This window comes from Eschrichtius robustus, chromosome 15, assembly GCF_028021215.1.
Source record: "Eschrichtius robustus isolate mEscRob2 chromosome 15, mEscRob2.pri, whole genome shotgun sequence".
In the NCBI taxonomy this organism is placed as follows: domain Eukaryota; kingdom Metazoa; phylum Chordata; class Mammalia; order Artiodactyla; family Eschrichtiidae; genus Eschrichtius; species Eschrichtius robustus.
The window spans coordinates 39,282,161-39,299,004 of record NC_090838.1 but is presented as its reverse complement, the minus strand read 5'-3'; the positions used below and the strand labels follow the sequence as shown (position 1 = coordinate 39,299,004).

The following is a 16,844-nucleotide window of genomic DNA, read 5'->3' as shown; positions in this document are numbered from 1 at the left end:
CTCACCGGAGTCCACAGAGGTGAGCACGGCGTTCGGGCTGGCTCGCCGGCCGCCCCCGCCGCCGGGCACGACTAGCGTCTGCATATGCCGGACCAGCTCTAGCATGCGGTCCCAGTGGCCCTCGGCGCGGCAGCGCTCCAGCTCGCTCTCCATCTTCAGGTGGGAGCCGTGCGCGCCCTTCGCAGCCATCTTCGAGCGGGCGCTGTCATGGGAGGTGCGGCCGAGAAGTGGAGACTCGGTCGGGGGCGGCGTCCCGGCTGGGGCACACACGCGGGCGGGGTCGACCCGGGCGCGAGCGGCGGCCGGGGCCCGGGTGGCAGCGGGGGCCCGGGCGGCGGCCGGCGGGCAGCAGCCGCAGCACCCAGCGCACCGCCCGGCGTCTCCGGGCTGGGGCTCCGGCTGAGCGGCCCGGACGCGTCCAGGAGCAGCCTCCGCCTCTGCTGCAGCAGCTCCTGGCGCCGCCGCCGCCGCCGCCGCTGCTGCCACAGCCCCCGCCCCAGGCCTGGGCGCCGCCAGCTGCGGACCCGCCCCCGGCCGCGGCTCCACCCCCTCGGGGGCGTGGCGCGGGCCGCCAACGCGGCTGCAGCAGCCAGGCGCGTGCTGGGTGCTCGCGGCCGTACAGGCGCCAGCCCCGCGCCGCCGCCGCCACCGCCGACTCGGTGCTCACCTTAATGCTGCGCGGAGCTCCGGCGCTCGGGGGCGCCTCGCTCCCCACCCCCTCCCCATCCCATCGTGGCCCTTGGCCTGGGAGACCCCCGCCCCGACGACCCGGCTTTATGTGGTGGCCCCGTCACCACCGCTGTCCGGCACGTCACAAATCCCGGGAGAGGCCGGCCGGCCGGTCACTCCCAACTCCTAGAGCGAGCCTCCCCGGAGAGCCGCCGGCTGCCGCCCGGGTCCCGCCCTGCTGGGCCGCGCGAGCCTTGCGCGCCACCCGCGGGGCTCTCGGGAGAACCCGCCGGTTCGGAGTCCAGCGACTCTCGGGACGCCTCCACTGCGAGAGACTTGAACGTTGTTTTTTCAGAGCGGAGTTCCTCTTTCCAACCTGTCTCCCCCCACCCCAACTGGCAGGCCTGTCCTCTGCGGAATCCTGTTGCTCTGGATTTCTTAAACTTTTTAAGCTGTTTCTCCAACTTGGTATTTACATATTTCTTAATTCTGGTGTCTGAAGACTGTGAACAAAGCTGTACCGAGCTCTAGGACTTAGCCCGGTGCTGTGGGGACTAAGAAGTTCAAAGGATTACAGGGCGGCCTCGGGGGCAGAGGCGGACGACACCCTCTGCCTGACACTGGTTATGGTGGCCCCGCCTGGGGCGACCCCAGCGTACAGTCCCGTGTGGGGATGGAGGCCATCACTCAAGAAATCACAGCGAGACCAAAGCGACAAAACTATTTAAGTGACATAGTGCATGGCACAGACCGAAGATTCCAGAATACGGAAGAGTTAGAGCAAGCTTTTAAGTATCAGGAGACTCACTGCTTCGTGCTTCTAGACAACTGTAACCGTGGGAAGTTTTTGTCAAGTGGAGCTCAGGCTCCTGGGCCCTTTGCCTCTGCAGCCACAAGGGGTTATCTGTTGAAGGCAGCCTTCCTACCCCGCCCCCGCCCCCCCCCTTGTCGCCCCCAACTCCCCCCTACCCCCCCCGCCCCCCCCCCCCCCGCCGTGGATATCCTTTTCTCTAGGTTTCAAATGCTGCTCCATTCCTTGTTTGGGGGGCACACTTCCTCACCTTGGCCGCTGCTCTGGGGTCTGTCCTGAGCTCCTAGAGACCAGGAGATAGATGAAGGAAAATGGGGACAGCTTTGGCAGTTTACTCAATTTACGCAAACTCCTCGTCACCTACTTCTGTCAACTGCTCTAGCCGGCTTTTTGTTACCCTTTGCCTGCCCTTGCTGGTCACCAGAACCAGATTTCACTTGGAGAGAGGTGTGCGTGTCCTTTGGGTGAGGGTGGCCTGAGGACACCCTGCGATTTGCCCCAATCTGGCATTCCCCAGAGTCAGCCCTAGGGCAGGCAAAGAAAAGCAGAGCTGATAAGAGGAATCCTGACAAAATAAGGAAAACTCCTCTCCTCCCTCTTTTCTCTCCAATCCTTTGCCAACCCCTCCCCCAGTTTGCTGGACTCCAGGGAACTAACTGAAGGGGTATTGCTGCCTGTTTCTTCCGCGGGTGCATCAATATTTGTGTGGGCATGCGGCATGGGAAGGAGGAACACAGCATCATGGTGAAAGCTTATGACAAACTGCCCCTCAGCACCACAGAACACATGCTGGACCCCTTCACGGCTCTTTTCCAGCAGAGACAGGACCCCAGCCCATTAGTGACCAACATCTTTCAGGGGAGTAAGAGGCTGTAGGAACAAGAACAAAGAACAACCATGATCCAATCAGTAATATTTGCCAAAATCAATGACAAATAGAAAGTGTGGTGGTTGTTTTTATTTTTTAATAATCTGGGATTTCTCAGATGAGAGTTTAGGACACATTCTGATAAAGACCACTGTCATTTGCCAGCTCAAAAATGCTACCGAAATAACTTGCTGATCAAGTGAAGCTGAGTTCATTGCTTACCAGAGTGAGGGAGAGCACTGCCTTGACAATCTCTGTAGCATCTCAGAGAAAGGAAGGAAGTTCGCAGGAGGTAAATCGACTTAATGAGAAGTGTGTATTTTCAGGGAGCAACAAAGATGGTACAGCACGAGGGACCATCTGGTTTAAAGGAGACTCTACAGCCAAGCCAATAGGAGACTATTTGTTTAGCTGCTGCCCCTCAACAAAGTGGGAAGCTCTTGCCATTGGATCGCAAGAGAGGCTAAGCTATTAGTCTTTATTCTCATGAAGTTAAGGGCTTAGTGAGATCTCTGATTTACTTATAGGTTGAAAGGCTTATGATGTTTAGTTAGGCCCAAAGTAGGAGGGTATTGAACACCTCATTTGAACTCACAAAAAACAAGTTCATGTTTGTTCTCAGAGAAAAGGTTTGGTTACCAGAGACTTGGGCAAGTCAAATAATGGTATGGGAGTTTCAGAAAACTTGGGAACACACAGCCTGCAGTGGCCAGTAAGACTCAGGAATCCTCATAATTGTCTCTTAGTTGGCCGGGTACCTTTTGCACAGCTGGTTGTCTGGATTAAGAGATTTGCCTCCATGGAATAAATCTTGTCTTAGGTCGTGCACTTACCTTTGACAAATTGTTAACCTCTCTCTGGAAACCATATGCCCTCCCTGAGCTAAAAGAGGAAGCAGAGAGATGAATCAGCCTTAGAGCTTGCCTCATCTTTGGAACAAGAAAGATTATCCACATATTGGCTAAGAATAGGGTCACAGGGCAATTTAAAGCTCTGGAGGTCCTGGTTGAGGACTTGTGAAAAGTAGGAGGGCATCTCAGAAGCTGAGGCATACCAGTCCAACTATGTTGTTGATTTTCCTTGGAGAAGACAGGTATTAACTTTTGATTTAAAGAGACACCAAAGAAAGCACAACAGAGTTCTACAATTGTACAACACGTGGTCAGTCTCCTTAGGCCTTGAGGATAAAACAGTATTTGAGTTTGGTTCTAAAGGGAAGTGGAGAGTGACTTATTTATGGCCCCAGGGACCTAAGTGAATCTGTATTCCTGCCACTGGGCTTTTGACTGGGAGGATAGGAGTATTACAAGGACTAGGATGAGGTATGAAGACTCCTTTCTCTTTATGGCTTTTGATTTTAGTTTTATTCCTTCCTTAGTGCCTTGTTTTAAAGGCTATTGTGCAAGCTTGGGTAGAGGTTTAGGTGCGTCAGTCTGAACCTTGATGGGTTTAGTTCTAGTAGAATGTCAGTGGAATTGTTTGCCCACAAGAGAGCTTCAATCTATGTTTGATTTACACACAAAAGTACTGGCAAATCAATATCCAAATTAGCCAGGACCTCATTATGAACAGGGAGGTCCTCAGGGACTGGAGGGAAGTGGCTGTCAGGAGAGCATTTAATGTGGCAATTCCATTCACACAGTAAATCCCTTGCTATTAAGTTAATGAGTGTAGTGTCACAAAGGAGAAAAGAACATTCCTTGATTAAAAGTACAGGGCTGATGGTTAAGTGCCGGGGCCTAGGGACAGTGTGGTTTTAGATAATTAGGATTATTAGATAGATGCCTGACCAAGTAGTTTGTTGACTCCAAGGAAAGGGTTGTACAGAGGGTCCCTGACTTATGATGGTTTGATTTCTTCCAACTTTAAGATGGTAGGAAAGTGATACCAGTTTGGTGGAAACCACCCTTCGAATTTTGAATTTTGGTCTTTTTCCCCAGGCTAGCAAAGATCCTCTCTCATGATGCTGGGCAGGGCAGGGCAGGGCAGCGAGTGGCAGCTTCCAGTCAGCCACGTGATCACAAGGGGAAACAACCAATACACTTATAACCATTCTGTACCCACACAACCATTCTGTTTTTCACTTTCAGTACAGTAGTCAATACATTACAAGAGATATTCAATACTTTATTATAAAATAGGCTTTGTGTTGGATGATTTTGCCCAATCGCAGGCTAATTAATGTAAGTTCTGAGCACATTTAAGGGTGGCAAGACTAAGCTATGATGGTAGGTTAGGTTTACTAAATGCATTTTTGACTTAGGATATTTTCAACTTACGATGGGTTTATCGGGATGTAACCCCATTATAAGTTGAGGAAGATCTGTATAATAGTGCTCAGGTTTAAGATTGATATTACTGTGACCATATCAATCAAAATTGTAAGACTGTCTTTTAATTTTTAGAGAAATGTTTCCTTGTGGGTTTGCGGGTAGAATGGGAAATTGAACACCTTCATTGATAACTTCTTTCTTTCTTCTCCCTTTAGTTTCTTAGTTCTAGAGCTCTTTTAAAATAGAGCTCTTTCAAGGTTTTGGAGGTCTGGCCATGGGCCTATTTCCCACCCTACTTTTTGCTTGCATATTAAATCCCCTATTTCTGCTTTCAGGCCATTCACAAAAAGATAAGAGGGAGAGCCGGGGTCACCTCTGCTTCAAGATTTACTACTGAATGCTGTCGCAACATATTAAAGAACCTATCCCTAAAGTCTCCATCAGGCTTCTCTTTTTTTGGCTTGAAGAACTGAATCAGAACACTAATTTCACAGGAAAGGCAGAGGATAGCCTCCAAAAGTCCTTGACCGACATCTGCAGTGTTTCTAAGTCCCTTCAGCTTCCTATACAATTCAAGGTCTTTTAAGTCATCATTGGAGGTCTTCCCATTCTGACTTTTTCATCGAACTTTTTGCAACATATGCACTAATTGGTGTATATCTGGCCACTCTGGATTACATGTCCCTCAAACTATTCTAAATTCCTCTGCAATGTTCTATCTTATCTAGGCCTTGGAGAGTCTTAGGCAATGGCTTTCAGCTGAGAATGGAACCAGAGCTTAAAATTCACCATAAGAGTTTTTCTCTATGCTGAAGGAGGTTTCCCTTAAAGAGGTTAAGTGAGGTTTGGGGTACCTGGCCGGCTAGGAGGGAAGGAGAGGGGGTCAGAGGGAGAGATGGGGCAGCAGTAGATGGAAGAATGTAGGATAGAGGAAGAGGAATAGTGTGTTTGAGTTGTGATTTGTGGGAGATCTAAAAGACAGATAGTTTTAAATTGTTCATATTTTTCTTTTGCTTTGGCCAAGGAATCTGTTAAGGAGGAAATTTTGGAATCCAATTTCTTTTGGATGCTTCCTCATGCTAATAAAAAAACGAAGACCATTGGGTGTTTGCAATTATGTTCCCTTTTCCTTCAAAGGCACTTCTCAAGTGAATAACTTTGTTCATATCAAAAGTTCTTATAGTGGCCACTGTAATTCTGAATTATCCTTAGTGAAATTATGCTACTTAGAAAGATAAGTACACAAATTTGGGCAATAGCATCAATACAGGTAAGATGCAGAAGTTGGGTCCAAGGAAGGCATGGACTGAGGTTTATACTAAGACTGGGAATGTCAGTAGAGAGTTGCTTGTGTATCCTCTGGCTCGGGGACCCCCAACCTCACAGCTAGACCTTACCCAATGGCAACTCTGTTGAACTTACAGTTCTCAGCAGATGAAGAGTGTGGAGAGATCTCTGCTGATCCAAACTCTCACAGACAAAACTAGTCTGAGGAAAGTTCTCATAAGGTGTTGATCAGTGGCCTGAGACAAAATTTTTCCCTGGGCTGGCTTAGGGACGGACTTATTGGGACCCACACCTGTCCTCTTCTCCATAAACTTTATTCTAATATATGCACAACAATAAATGACCAGGACGGACATAGACAAATAGTTGCCTGGTTAGTGATAAGGCGGATATGCACCAAGGAGAAAAGATTTTCAAATATGGTCAGGTAATCAAAGGATTCCTGAAAAGGGTTCCTTATTGCTAGGAGACAAAATAGATTCAGTATTTGGGGAGCTCAATAAAAAGGAGACTTAAAATAAGAAATTGGAACTTGGGCCCAGGACAAGCCTTACATCCCTCACTAGTGAAGCCTGAAAGACCCCTGAGGGGATCGAGGGCCTCAGAAGGGGACACTGTTTCTGAATCAGGGGTCTTGCGCTGCAGTGGTGAAGGGGGTCTCCATTGGATCTCGGTGGGCCTCAATAACTGAATGGTGGCTCCCTGAAAATACCCTCAAAACAACTTTGTGATAATGTAAAGCTGAGTTCTCATCGCAGGAAGGGAGAACACTAACTACTCTGCAGAGCCAGAGTAGCATCTAAAATGGGGAGGCAAAGTCGGGATATTTAGGAAGTGTTGGGGTCTATTTGAAGGCAGCTCTTCCAGTGAGGGGGCTTGATTAGGGACTGGACAAGAATCATGATACAATATTTGAGGATTATTAGGGCAAGGGGCGGGTTTTGAGGCAAGGATTTCAGAGTCTTAGAGAGTGGTTGGATGCAAAATATTGAAAAGTCGCAAAGTTCATTTAAATGTTTTTCTTCTTGAAATTTCTGCCAAAAATGATAGTTACAACCTTTATTATCCCGGGCAAGAGTTTCCTGCAATAGAAAAGTCATGTCAGTGTCAACAGTAAGCTGTCAGGATGTTTGGTTCTTCCTATGCACTGACTCAAAGATGTATTATATATGATTATTCCAACATCCCCTTGCCCCCATCAAATCACTCCTATTTATACTGGTTATCACAGTGGCCATGAGTCGTTAGGCCATCCAGAGGGAGAGAGAGCCTGATGAAGAGATGTTCTCCCACCTCTTCAGATGTTCTCGCCAGCCTCTTCTTTCACACTATTGTATTTGCCATTTGGGGTTCCCAACAGGAACCCTAAATACTAACTTTGAATATGAATTAAACCTTTAGTTCACAGTCAACAGTCCCTTCATCCACCCAGGTCATCAGGGTATGTGATGTAGAGCCGAATGACAACTGCCTTCCCAGTCTTCTGTAGTCATAGCCCAAATCCTTACATACAGAAACCAACTTTTACTTATTACCATGATTATTGGCTCATAGCATTTCTGGCCCATGATGTAACTCATGTCTTAATCATCAGTGCTGTGGACTGGCTAGCCCAACCAGCCCTCCTAGAACGTTGACATGAATTCTGCCAGGGACTGGCTTGTATGGTCAGTCTTTCCCTTTGACAGCTGCCAGAAAAGCTGGGGGTGATCACTAGATAAGGAAAAAGGCCGTACAAAGGCAAGTTTCAAAACCATGAATTCTTTGTGCTTGTGCGTAATTCGTAATTATTTGTTATGTTTTTTATTTTATTTTATTTGTTCCTTCCAGTTTCATTGAGACATAAGTGACGTACAGCTCTGTATAAGTTAAAGTGTACAGCATAATGATTTGACTTACATACAGCAAAGTTTAATGAAATCCATCATCTCACAGAGATACAAAATAAAAGAAAAAGAAAAAAAATACTTTTTTCCTCATGAGAACTCTTAGGATTTACTCTTTTAACAACTTTCATATATAGCATACAGCAGTGTTAATTATATTTATCATATTATACATTACATCCCTAGTACTTATTAATCTTATAACTGGAAACTTGTACTTTTTGACTACCTTTATCCAATTCCCTTCCCCCCAGTTATGTTAATTTTAGAATCCTAGAACATTAAAAGTTTTCCTAGGCCTGGGAGATGAGAGCTCTGGAGTGTCTCCTATCTCCACCCACCCACTTCATGACTGAGATACTAGCACCTCCCTCCATGCACGAAACTCCCTCCCATCAGCCTGTCTGTTCTGTTCCCTGGGCTCCCAGGTGATTCCTGCTTCTCTTTGGTGGCTTTTGTGGCATCTGCAGGACTGCTGCAGTGGTACCCTCCCAAGAATGGGGGCCCATCCTTCCTCCTAGCCTTGGTCAGTACTGGTTCCCTGCCCAGTTACTGCCATCCTGGGGAGAGAAGCCAGCCTCACCCACCAGCAACCAGAGCCTTTTCAGCTCACCTTAGCTGGTCTGATTTTAAGCCCCACCACTCCTAAGGCCAACCTGAGTGTCTGCCCTTCAGTGATTATAGCACTTTTAGGCCTTAAACAATAGCTTTGCTCTATCTGCTTTTCAAATCTTTCTTTTCTATCTGTTTAAAAACGTTTTTTATTGTGAAAAATAACACAATTAAAGGAAAGTACATAAAACATAATTATTATAAAGCACCTTTTTTAAAAATTGAAGTATAGTTGATTTACAATATTATGTTAGTTTCAGGTATACTACATACTGATTCAATATTTTTATAATTATGCTCTATTTAAAGTTATAATAAAATATTGACTATATTCCCTGTGCTAGACTAAAGCAAACTCTTGTTTACCACCAACTAGAGTCAAGAAATAGAGTTTTACCAGCTTGCTATAAGTCCCCCTTTATATCCCTTCCCAAACACAACCCCAGCCCTCGTAAAGGTAACTGCTAGCTTTTATGATAATTACTCCATTGCTTTCTTTTCTTTTCTTTTTTTTAAAATAAATTTATTTATTTATTATTTTTGGCTGTGTTGGGTCTTTGTTTCTGTGCGAGGGCTTTCTCCAGTTCTGGCGAGCGGCGGCCACTCTTCATCGCGTTGCGCGGGCCTCTCACTGTCGAGGCCTCTGCCATTGCGGAACACAGGCTCCAGACGCGCAGGCTCAGTAGTCGTGGCTCACGGACCTAGCCGCTCCGCGGCATGTGGGATCTTCCCAGACCAGGGCTCGAACCCGTGTACCCTGCATTGGCAGGCAGATTCTTAACCACTGCACCACCAGGGAAGCCCCTCCGTTGCTTTCTGATATCCTTTATTAGATTTAGGAAGTTCCTTCTATTCCTAGTTAAAAGAATTTTTTAAAAAATTATGATTTAAGTTGATTTTTACAAATACTTTTTTTACATTTTTTGAGATAGTCATAATTTTTCTCCTTTAAATTTATTAATATGGTGAAATTCTTTGATTTGCAAATGTTAAACCATCCTTGCATTTCTAGAATAAGTTCAATCTAGTTGTATTCGCTTCCTATTGCTTCTTTAACAAATTACCAAACACATAGTGGCTTAAAACTAGCACATTTGTTATCTTACAATTCTTGAGGTCAGAAGGCCAGAGTGGGTCTTAGGTGCTAAATCAAGGTGTTGGCTTAGAGCTGCACTTCTGGAGGTTCAAGGGGAGAAAATCTTTCCTTATCTTTAGCAGCTTCTAGAGGCCAGCTGCATTCCATGGCTGGTGACCCCTTTCTCCATTTTCAAAGCTCATCACTCCAATCTGTGCTTCCACGGTCACATCTTCTCTCAGACTCTGATCCTCCTGCCTTCCTCTTATAAGGACTCCTGTGATTACATTGGGCCCACAGGGATACTACAAGATAACCTGCCCAGCTCATGGCCCTTAATTTAATCACATCTACAAAGTCCCTTTTGCCATGTAAGATGATATTCACAGGTTTTGAGGATAAGGATGTGAACATCTTTGGGGCCATTCTGTCTCTGACATTGGTTGTATTTTCCTTTTTTTTTTTTTTTTAATGGGTAAGTGTTCCAAGTGGGGAGAGACCACATCAGGTTGAGTAAGGGAGTATTATTATTATTATTATTATTAATTAATTAATTAATTAATTTTTTTTGCTGTGCTGGGTCTTCGTTTCTGTGCGAGGGCTTTCTCTAGTTGTGGCAAGCGGGGCCCACTCTTCATCGCGGTGCGCGGGCCTCTCACTATCGCGGCCTCTCTTGTTGCCGAGCACAGGCTCCAGAGGCGCAGGCTCAGCAGTTGTGGCTCACGGGCCCCGTTGCTCCGCGGCATGTGGGATCTTCCCAGACCAGGGCTCGAACCTGTGTCCCCCGCATTGGCAGGCAGATTCTCAACCACTGCGCCACCAGGGAAGCCCCTCCTTTTTATATATATAGTTTGATTTGATTGTCTAATACTATATTTTGGTTAAGATTTTTGTATCCATGTTCCTGAGTGAGATTTGGCTAATTTTTCTCTTATGGAACAATCTTCATTGGCTTTGGTATCAGAGTTATACTAGCCTTATAAATTAATTGGAGGGTATGCCATTTTCTTGTATTCCCCAAAGAGTCTGTATATGGTAAGCATTATTTTTCCCTTAGCTATTTATGGGGAGGTTTATAAATACTGATTCAATTTATTTAAAAATTATAGGACTTCAAATTTCTATTTCTTCTTTGATCAATATTTAATAAGTTGTATTTTTCTATGAAATATATTCATTTCATCTAGTCTTTCACATTTTAGACTTAAAGTTATTCATAAAAATCCTCTTATCTTTTTCATGTTTATAGAATTTATAATGATATCTGCTTTTCATTCCTGGCGTTGATTATTTGTGTTTTCTTTTTTTATTTTTCTTGATAATTTGCAAGGATTTGTAAATTTTATTGGTCTTTTCAAAGAACCAACTTCTGATTTTGTTGATCCTCTCTATGGCATGTTATTTTCCATTTCACTGATTTTTGCTGTTATCCTTATTATTTCATTTATTTTACTGTATTCGGGTTTCTTTTGTACTTCTGTAAGAGTTGGGATTGGCTAAGTTAGGCTGCAGTAACAAATAATCACCCCCAACTCTCAGGGCTTTCAAAACATAGTTTATTTCTCACTCATGCTGCCTGTTCCATCCAGGTTAGCTGGGTTCTTTTCCACATTGTCTTCACTTTGTGGCTCAAGCTGGCAGAACAGCCACTGTCTAGAGCATTGACAATCATTATGGCAGAGGGAAGAGACAAGATGGTGAACCGTATGTAAAAATTCTGCCTAGATGTGACATGTAACACTTCTGTACACATTCCATTGACTGGAGCAGGAAATACAGCTAAACCTGATGCCAGTGCCCAGAGAAAGGGAGTGAATCTTTGTGAATAATAATATAGTATCCCATGTCTTATTTTCTAACTTTTTGAAGTAGAATCTTAGCCCATTAATTTTTAACCTTTCTTATTTTCTAATATATGTATTTAAGGCTATAAATTTCCCCTTATCAGCTGTATCCCACAAAGTATTTATACATAGAAATTTTGTTAACATTCAGTTCAAAATATTTTCTAATTTCCTTTGTGATACCTTACTTGAGCTATGTGTTATTAAGAAGTATTTCTTAATTTTCAAGTAAATGTGGAGTTAAAAAAATTTTTTTTCTAGTGTAATTGCATTGTATCAGAGAATATGATTTGTATACTCTCAAATCTCAGACTTTTTTTAGACCTCACTTTCAACAACGTGATCTTGGGAAGAGGACTTTGACCCTCAGATGAGACCCTAGCCCTGGCCAACATTTTGATTTCAGCCTTGTGATACTTTGAGCAGAGAACCTAGTTGATCCTGGACTTCTCCCTGAACTGTGAGATAATAAGTGGGTGTTGTTTTAAGCTGCTAAGTTTGTAGTAATTTGTTATGCAGAAAAGGAAATTAATAGAGTGTTTCTGCTAGTCGATAAATCACTCAGTTTTTGTCTAAAAATGTCTTCTCAGACTTCCCTGGTGGTCCAGTGGTTAAGACTCTGCACTTCCACAGGTTCAATCCCTGGTCAGGGAACTGAGATCCCACATGCCGCATGGTGTGGCCAAAAAAAAAAAAAAAAGTCTTCTCCTCTTTATTCTTTTTTTTTTTTTTTAACTTTTTCATGTTTATTCTTGAAGGATAGTTTAGCTGGATATAGAATTTTGGACTAGCAATTTTCTTTTATCACTTAGACAATATTACACTGTTCTCTGGCTTCCCTTGTTGCTGTTGAGAAGTCAGCTGTCTGTTGCTCCTTTGAAAATAATATTTTTTCTCTTCTGCTTATCTTTAATATTTTTTTGTTTTGTTTTTTGCAGATTTATTTTAATGTTCCAAGAATAGATTTAATTAAATTATCTTGGAATTTGTTGCTCTTCTTGATTCTGAGCTTGAAGTCTTTTATCAGTTCTGGAAAATTCTTAGTTATTATCTTCAAATACTGTCTCTGCTCATTCTCAGCTCCAAGTAGACTCCAAGTAGGTATAAGTAAGACCTTCTCACTGTATTCTGTGTCTCTTACCCTTGCTTTTGTATTTCCTCTCTTGTTGTCTCTCTTTACTTCATTCTAGATAGTTTCCTCTACCATGTTTTCTGATTCATTGACTCTTTCTTCTCATGTGTCTAAACTGTTGTTGAACCCATCCCTTGAGTTTTTAACATCTCTTATTGTATTTTTTTGTTCTCAAATTTTTATTTGATTCTCTTTCCAGTCTGCTATTTTATCACTCTTCTATTCTATCACAGAGGGACATCTTCCTTGACTTCCCCCATAATCACCTTAGGCTTGTTTACATGCCCTGCCCCCCGCCACTGTGTGCTGCCATGGCAACCTGGGCTCTAACAGGCATTTATCATGTTCTCTTACATTCTCTCTCCAGCTAGACTATAAGTATCTTGAGGATAGAGAATATCATTTACTCTGTGTCTCCAGCATTTATCACAGTACCTGGTAATAGCCGTCACTCAATAAATGTTGTGGAACTCAACTGAACTTTTACTAAAGAAACCTCCTTGACCATCAAACACTGCCCCACTTTCAGGAGATGGAAAAACTTCAGTTAAGTCTCCACTACTCACAGCTGCTCTTTGTGTGAGGAGATTCTTCTATGGAGGGAATGCTAAGAGCTGCTATTTCTGCATCCAGACTGATGAGACGAAAGAGTGGAAAGCAAAATAGACACAGAAATAAGAGGCTAGGGGCACCTCAGGTGAGTAAATTTCTGGGAATGAAGAGAAATTATTGGACAAGATCAAAGTTTTCCAGGCTGTGGAATCACCAGACCTCCAAAGAATGAGGGGCTCTTGCTGACATCTAAGTGGTACTGTTTCAGTGTATCTAGCAACTCAAGGCAGAGTGGTTTCTAAGAAAGGAATCTTGTACAACCAGTATGTTGAACACACAGGACTTGTGGGTTGTATTCGTCAAAGCCACTTTATTTTTGTCCTCCGTTGACTTTTTAAAAATTTGAGGTATAGTTGACGTACAATATTATATGTTTCAGGTGTACAACATAGTGATTCACAATTTTTAAAGGTTATATTCCATTTATAGTTATTATAAAATATTGGCTATATTCCCTGTGTTGTACTATATATCCTTGTAGCTTATTTATTTTATACATAATAGTTTGTATCTCTTAATCCTCTAACCCTATCTTGTCCCTCCCTCCTTCCCTCTCCCAACTGGTAACCACTAGCTTGTTCTCTATATCTGTGAGTCTGCTTCTTCTTTGTTATATTCACTAGTTTATTTTTTAGATTTCACATATAAGTGATATCATTCAGTATTTGTCTTTCTCTGTCTGACTTATTTCACTTAGCATAATAATACCCTCCAAGTCCATCCCTTCCATGGCTTTTTTTTTTTTTAAAGTTTGTGTCTACATTTTAAAAAATTAATTAATTTATTTATTTTGGCTTCATTGGGTCTTTGTTGCTGTGCGCGGGCTTTTCTCTAATTGCAGCAAGCGGGGGCTACTCTTCGTTGTGGTCTACGGGCTTCTCATTGCGGTGCCTTCTCTTGTTGCAGAGCATGGGCTCTAGGTGTGTGGGCTTCAGTAGTTGCAGCACGTAGGCTCAGTAGTTGTGGCTCATGGGCTTAGTTGCCCTGCGGCATGTGGGATCTTCCCGGACCAGGGATTGAACGCGTGTCCCCTGCATTGGCAGGCAGATTCTTAACCACTGCGCCACCAGGGAAGTCCCCTTCCATGGCTTTCTAATCACTTCCAGTGGGGGTTAGGATGGTCTTTTCCTGGCCACGTGTAAAAATCCTGTCAAGCTCATAAATTTTTCTGTGCATCCTTAGGTAAAAGTCCAGGGGTCACTTTAAGTCACAAATGCAGACTTAATTAATCAATGTTTAAATCCTCATTCAAAGATAATATTTCTCTCCCACTCCCACAAAGCTAGGGTCAATGGCAGGTGGGTGGTCTGCAGCCTTGGAGGAGGCTGTGTTCAGTTTCTTCTCTTTCGTACTCTCTTCCTCCTCATCTTGCTGCTGCTTCTGACCTTTAAGGTTGAAGTTGGAAAAGGAGCAGAGGGAAGGGGGATAGGAAAGTTCCTGGTAGAATGGATTTATAAGTTCTACACCTGAGGACCCATAGATTCCTGGCAGATGTTTAAAGCTGACTCCTAGGGGCTTTCATGGGAGACTCCTGGGAGATTCCCCTTCTGGGTTCCTCAGACCCAGCTCCCTCTCCTCCTGCTCCTCTGCTTCCCACAGCCTCTGCTGCAGCAGTTGCCTCCCGGCCTCTAATGGCTGAGTCTCTTTTGAGAGACTGGCCACCCTCTTGGTCAGGCTTCACCCCAGGTGGACCTTGCCTCTGCCCCCTCCTCATCTGGTCCCCAGAATTCTTGTCTCCTTTGACCTGTACTCTGAGGGTAGAGCAGTTCATGCCCAGATCCTCTTCTGTCTGCCAAGGCTGCTTAGCTTTCCAGAGCCAGCCAGTGGCGGCAGAGGCCACATCAAGCTCCTGCAGTGGTCAGTCTCCTTGAGGCCTCTCTCGCTAGACTGGAGTGGAGGGAGCAGGTGACTCCTTAGATTTTCCCAAAAAAATCCTCCCCTCAAAATCTGCCCCCCTGCAACCTTCTCTTCTTCTGACTCTCCTATATCATCTTTCTGGGTGAGGGATTCCCTAGATGAGAGGACCAAGAGACAGGTAACCAGATTTTGAAAATTTCCTTTGAAGATCTGCATCTTTGTGGTCAACTCACACCTTTGATGATCAGTAACTATCATATCTTGGCATTTCAATGAAAATTTCCCACTTAACATCCTTCGTTGTACTTATTTGTTTTTTATTGCAACAAAAATATCATTATTTTTTCTGATTATAAAATTAATGTATGCTTCTTATAAAATTGAACTAATATGTAAATGTAAAAGAATGTAGTGACCCAGGGCAATCCCACCTCCCAGAGATAACTCAAAGGTAGGATTTTGCTATGTAGCTTTACACTGTTTTTCTTTGACACACTTGCACTCTTTGTTAATAACTAAAATGGGATTGTAACATACATGAACTCCAAGGAGCCTTTTCCCTTCCACTATAAGGATATGTAAGCCCTCCCATCACCTATATACCTAAAAGTATCTTGGAGTGGAATAGGAGAAGAGAGAAAAGGTAAGAGACTGAGCAATTCCCTGGATAGACTGAGGATCTAAATGGACAGCTTACATTATTTAATTAAACTGTGATTTAGTGGAGTGGACTAAATTTAGTTTTCTCTCACTTTCCATCAAGATAGTTGCTTTAGAGGAAATAAGATCAGTTGTAGAAAGCCAAAGGGCTGCATTTGTGTTTCACACTAGGGAGTATCATGTAAATTTTCAAATCCCTACTACAAATGAAATTGCTGGGTCGGACAGTATGCACCTTTTTAAGGCTTTTAGTAAGCATTTCCATTGTGAGAGTACACCCTCTCTTACATTTTCCCTATACCCTCCTAACACTGGATATTTACATTTTTGCCAGTCTAATAAGCCAAAATTAAGAATTAAGCCTTTCGGGCTTCCCTGGTGGCGCAGTGGTTGAGAATCTGCCTGCCAATGCAGGCGACACGGGTTCAAGCCCTGGTCTGGGAAGATCCCACATGCCGCGGAGCAACTAGGCCCGTGAGCCACAATTACTGAGCCTGCGCGTCTGGAGCCTGTGCTCCGCAACAAGAGAGGCCGCGATAGCGAGAGGCCCGCGCACCGTGATGAAGAGTGGCCCCCACTTGCCACAACTAGAGAAAGCCCTCGCACAGAAACGAAGACCCAACACAGCCATAAATAAATAAATAAAAATTAAAAAAAAAAAAAAAAGATTTAAAAAGAATTAAGCCTTTCTTTGATTTGTAACAATGTTGAGCAAATTTTGCATTAGGTTATGACACATGCTAGTTATTAAGGCAATACGCTCTCTTTGCCCAAGTTTCCATTTTGATTTCCCAATAAAATCTTAGTTAAGTTTTGCCCCAGGCTCAGTTTTTAAAGAATCCAGGCTAAAACAAGTGGGCTCCAGATCGGACTGTGAGATGCCTGTTCCTTCCCCAGGCCCCAGGGTATAGGTGGGCCCTGACAGGAGTAAAGGCTGAAGGAGACACTTCCCCAAGGGACTTTGAGAGGCCACCATCAGGGCTGCTTCAGGCCTGATCAGTCACTCTCCTCCCTTCTAGGAGAATCTGCCCCACTCATTCATAGCCCCAAACTATGCCTAAGCAGGTCATTCCATGCCAGGGAACCTTGTGAGTTTAGATACGAGTGACCACAAGACAGAAGAGGGGGCTCCTGCTCCAAGGGAAGCCAGGCCACTCATGGACCAATTAGCTGTTATGGATGGCTTGACACAAAAAATGGCCTCAACCAGATTCTTCTTCCCAGGGATTTCAGCTAAGAAACCCAGAAAGAATTTGCT

The 16,844-nt window shown here is 44.1% G+C and overlaps 1 protein-coding gene and 1 long non-coding RNA gene across 2 annotated transcripts in view; both read right to left on the bottom strand.

Annotated features, from left to right (window-relative positions):
* Positions 1-336, bottom strand: part of TTC7A (tetratricopeptide repeat domain 7A) — a 125,677-nt gene extending 125,341 nt beyond the window's left edge. Inside the window, exon 1 of the mRNA XM_068563873.1 lies at positions 6-336. Within this exon, the coding sequence (XP_068419974.1) occupies positions 6-189 (184 nt within the window). The 5' untranslated portion in view covers positions 190-336. The remainder of the gene's footprint in view (positions 1-5) is intronic.
* Positions 337-6,505: 6,169 nt separating this feature from the next.
* Positions 6,506-16,844, bottom strand: part of LOC137777834 (uncharacterized) — a 30,810-nt gene continuing 20,471 nt past the window's right edge. Inside the window, exon 3 of the long non-coding RNA XR_011076646.1 lies at positions 6,506-6,990. This is a non-coding gene — a long non-coding RNA (uncharacterized lncRNA). The remainder of the gene's footprint in view (positions 6,991-16,844) is intronic.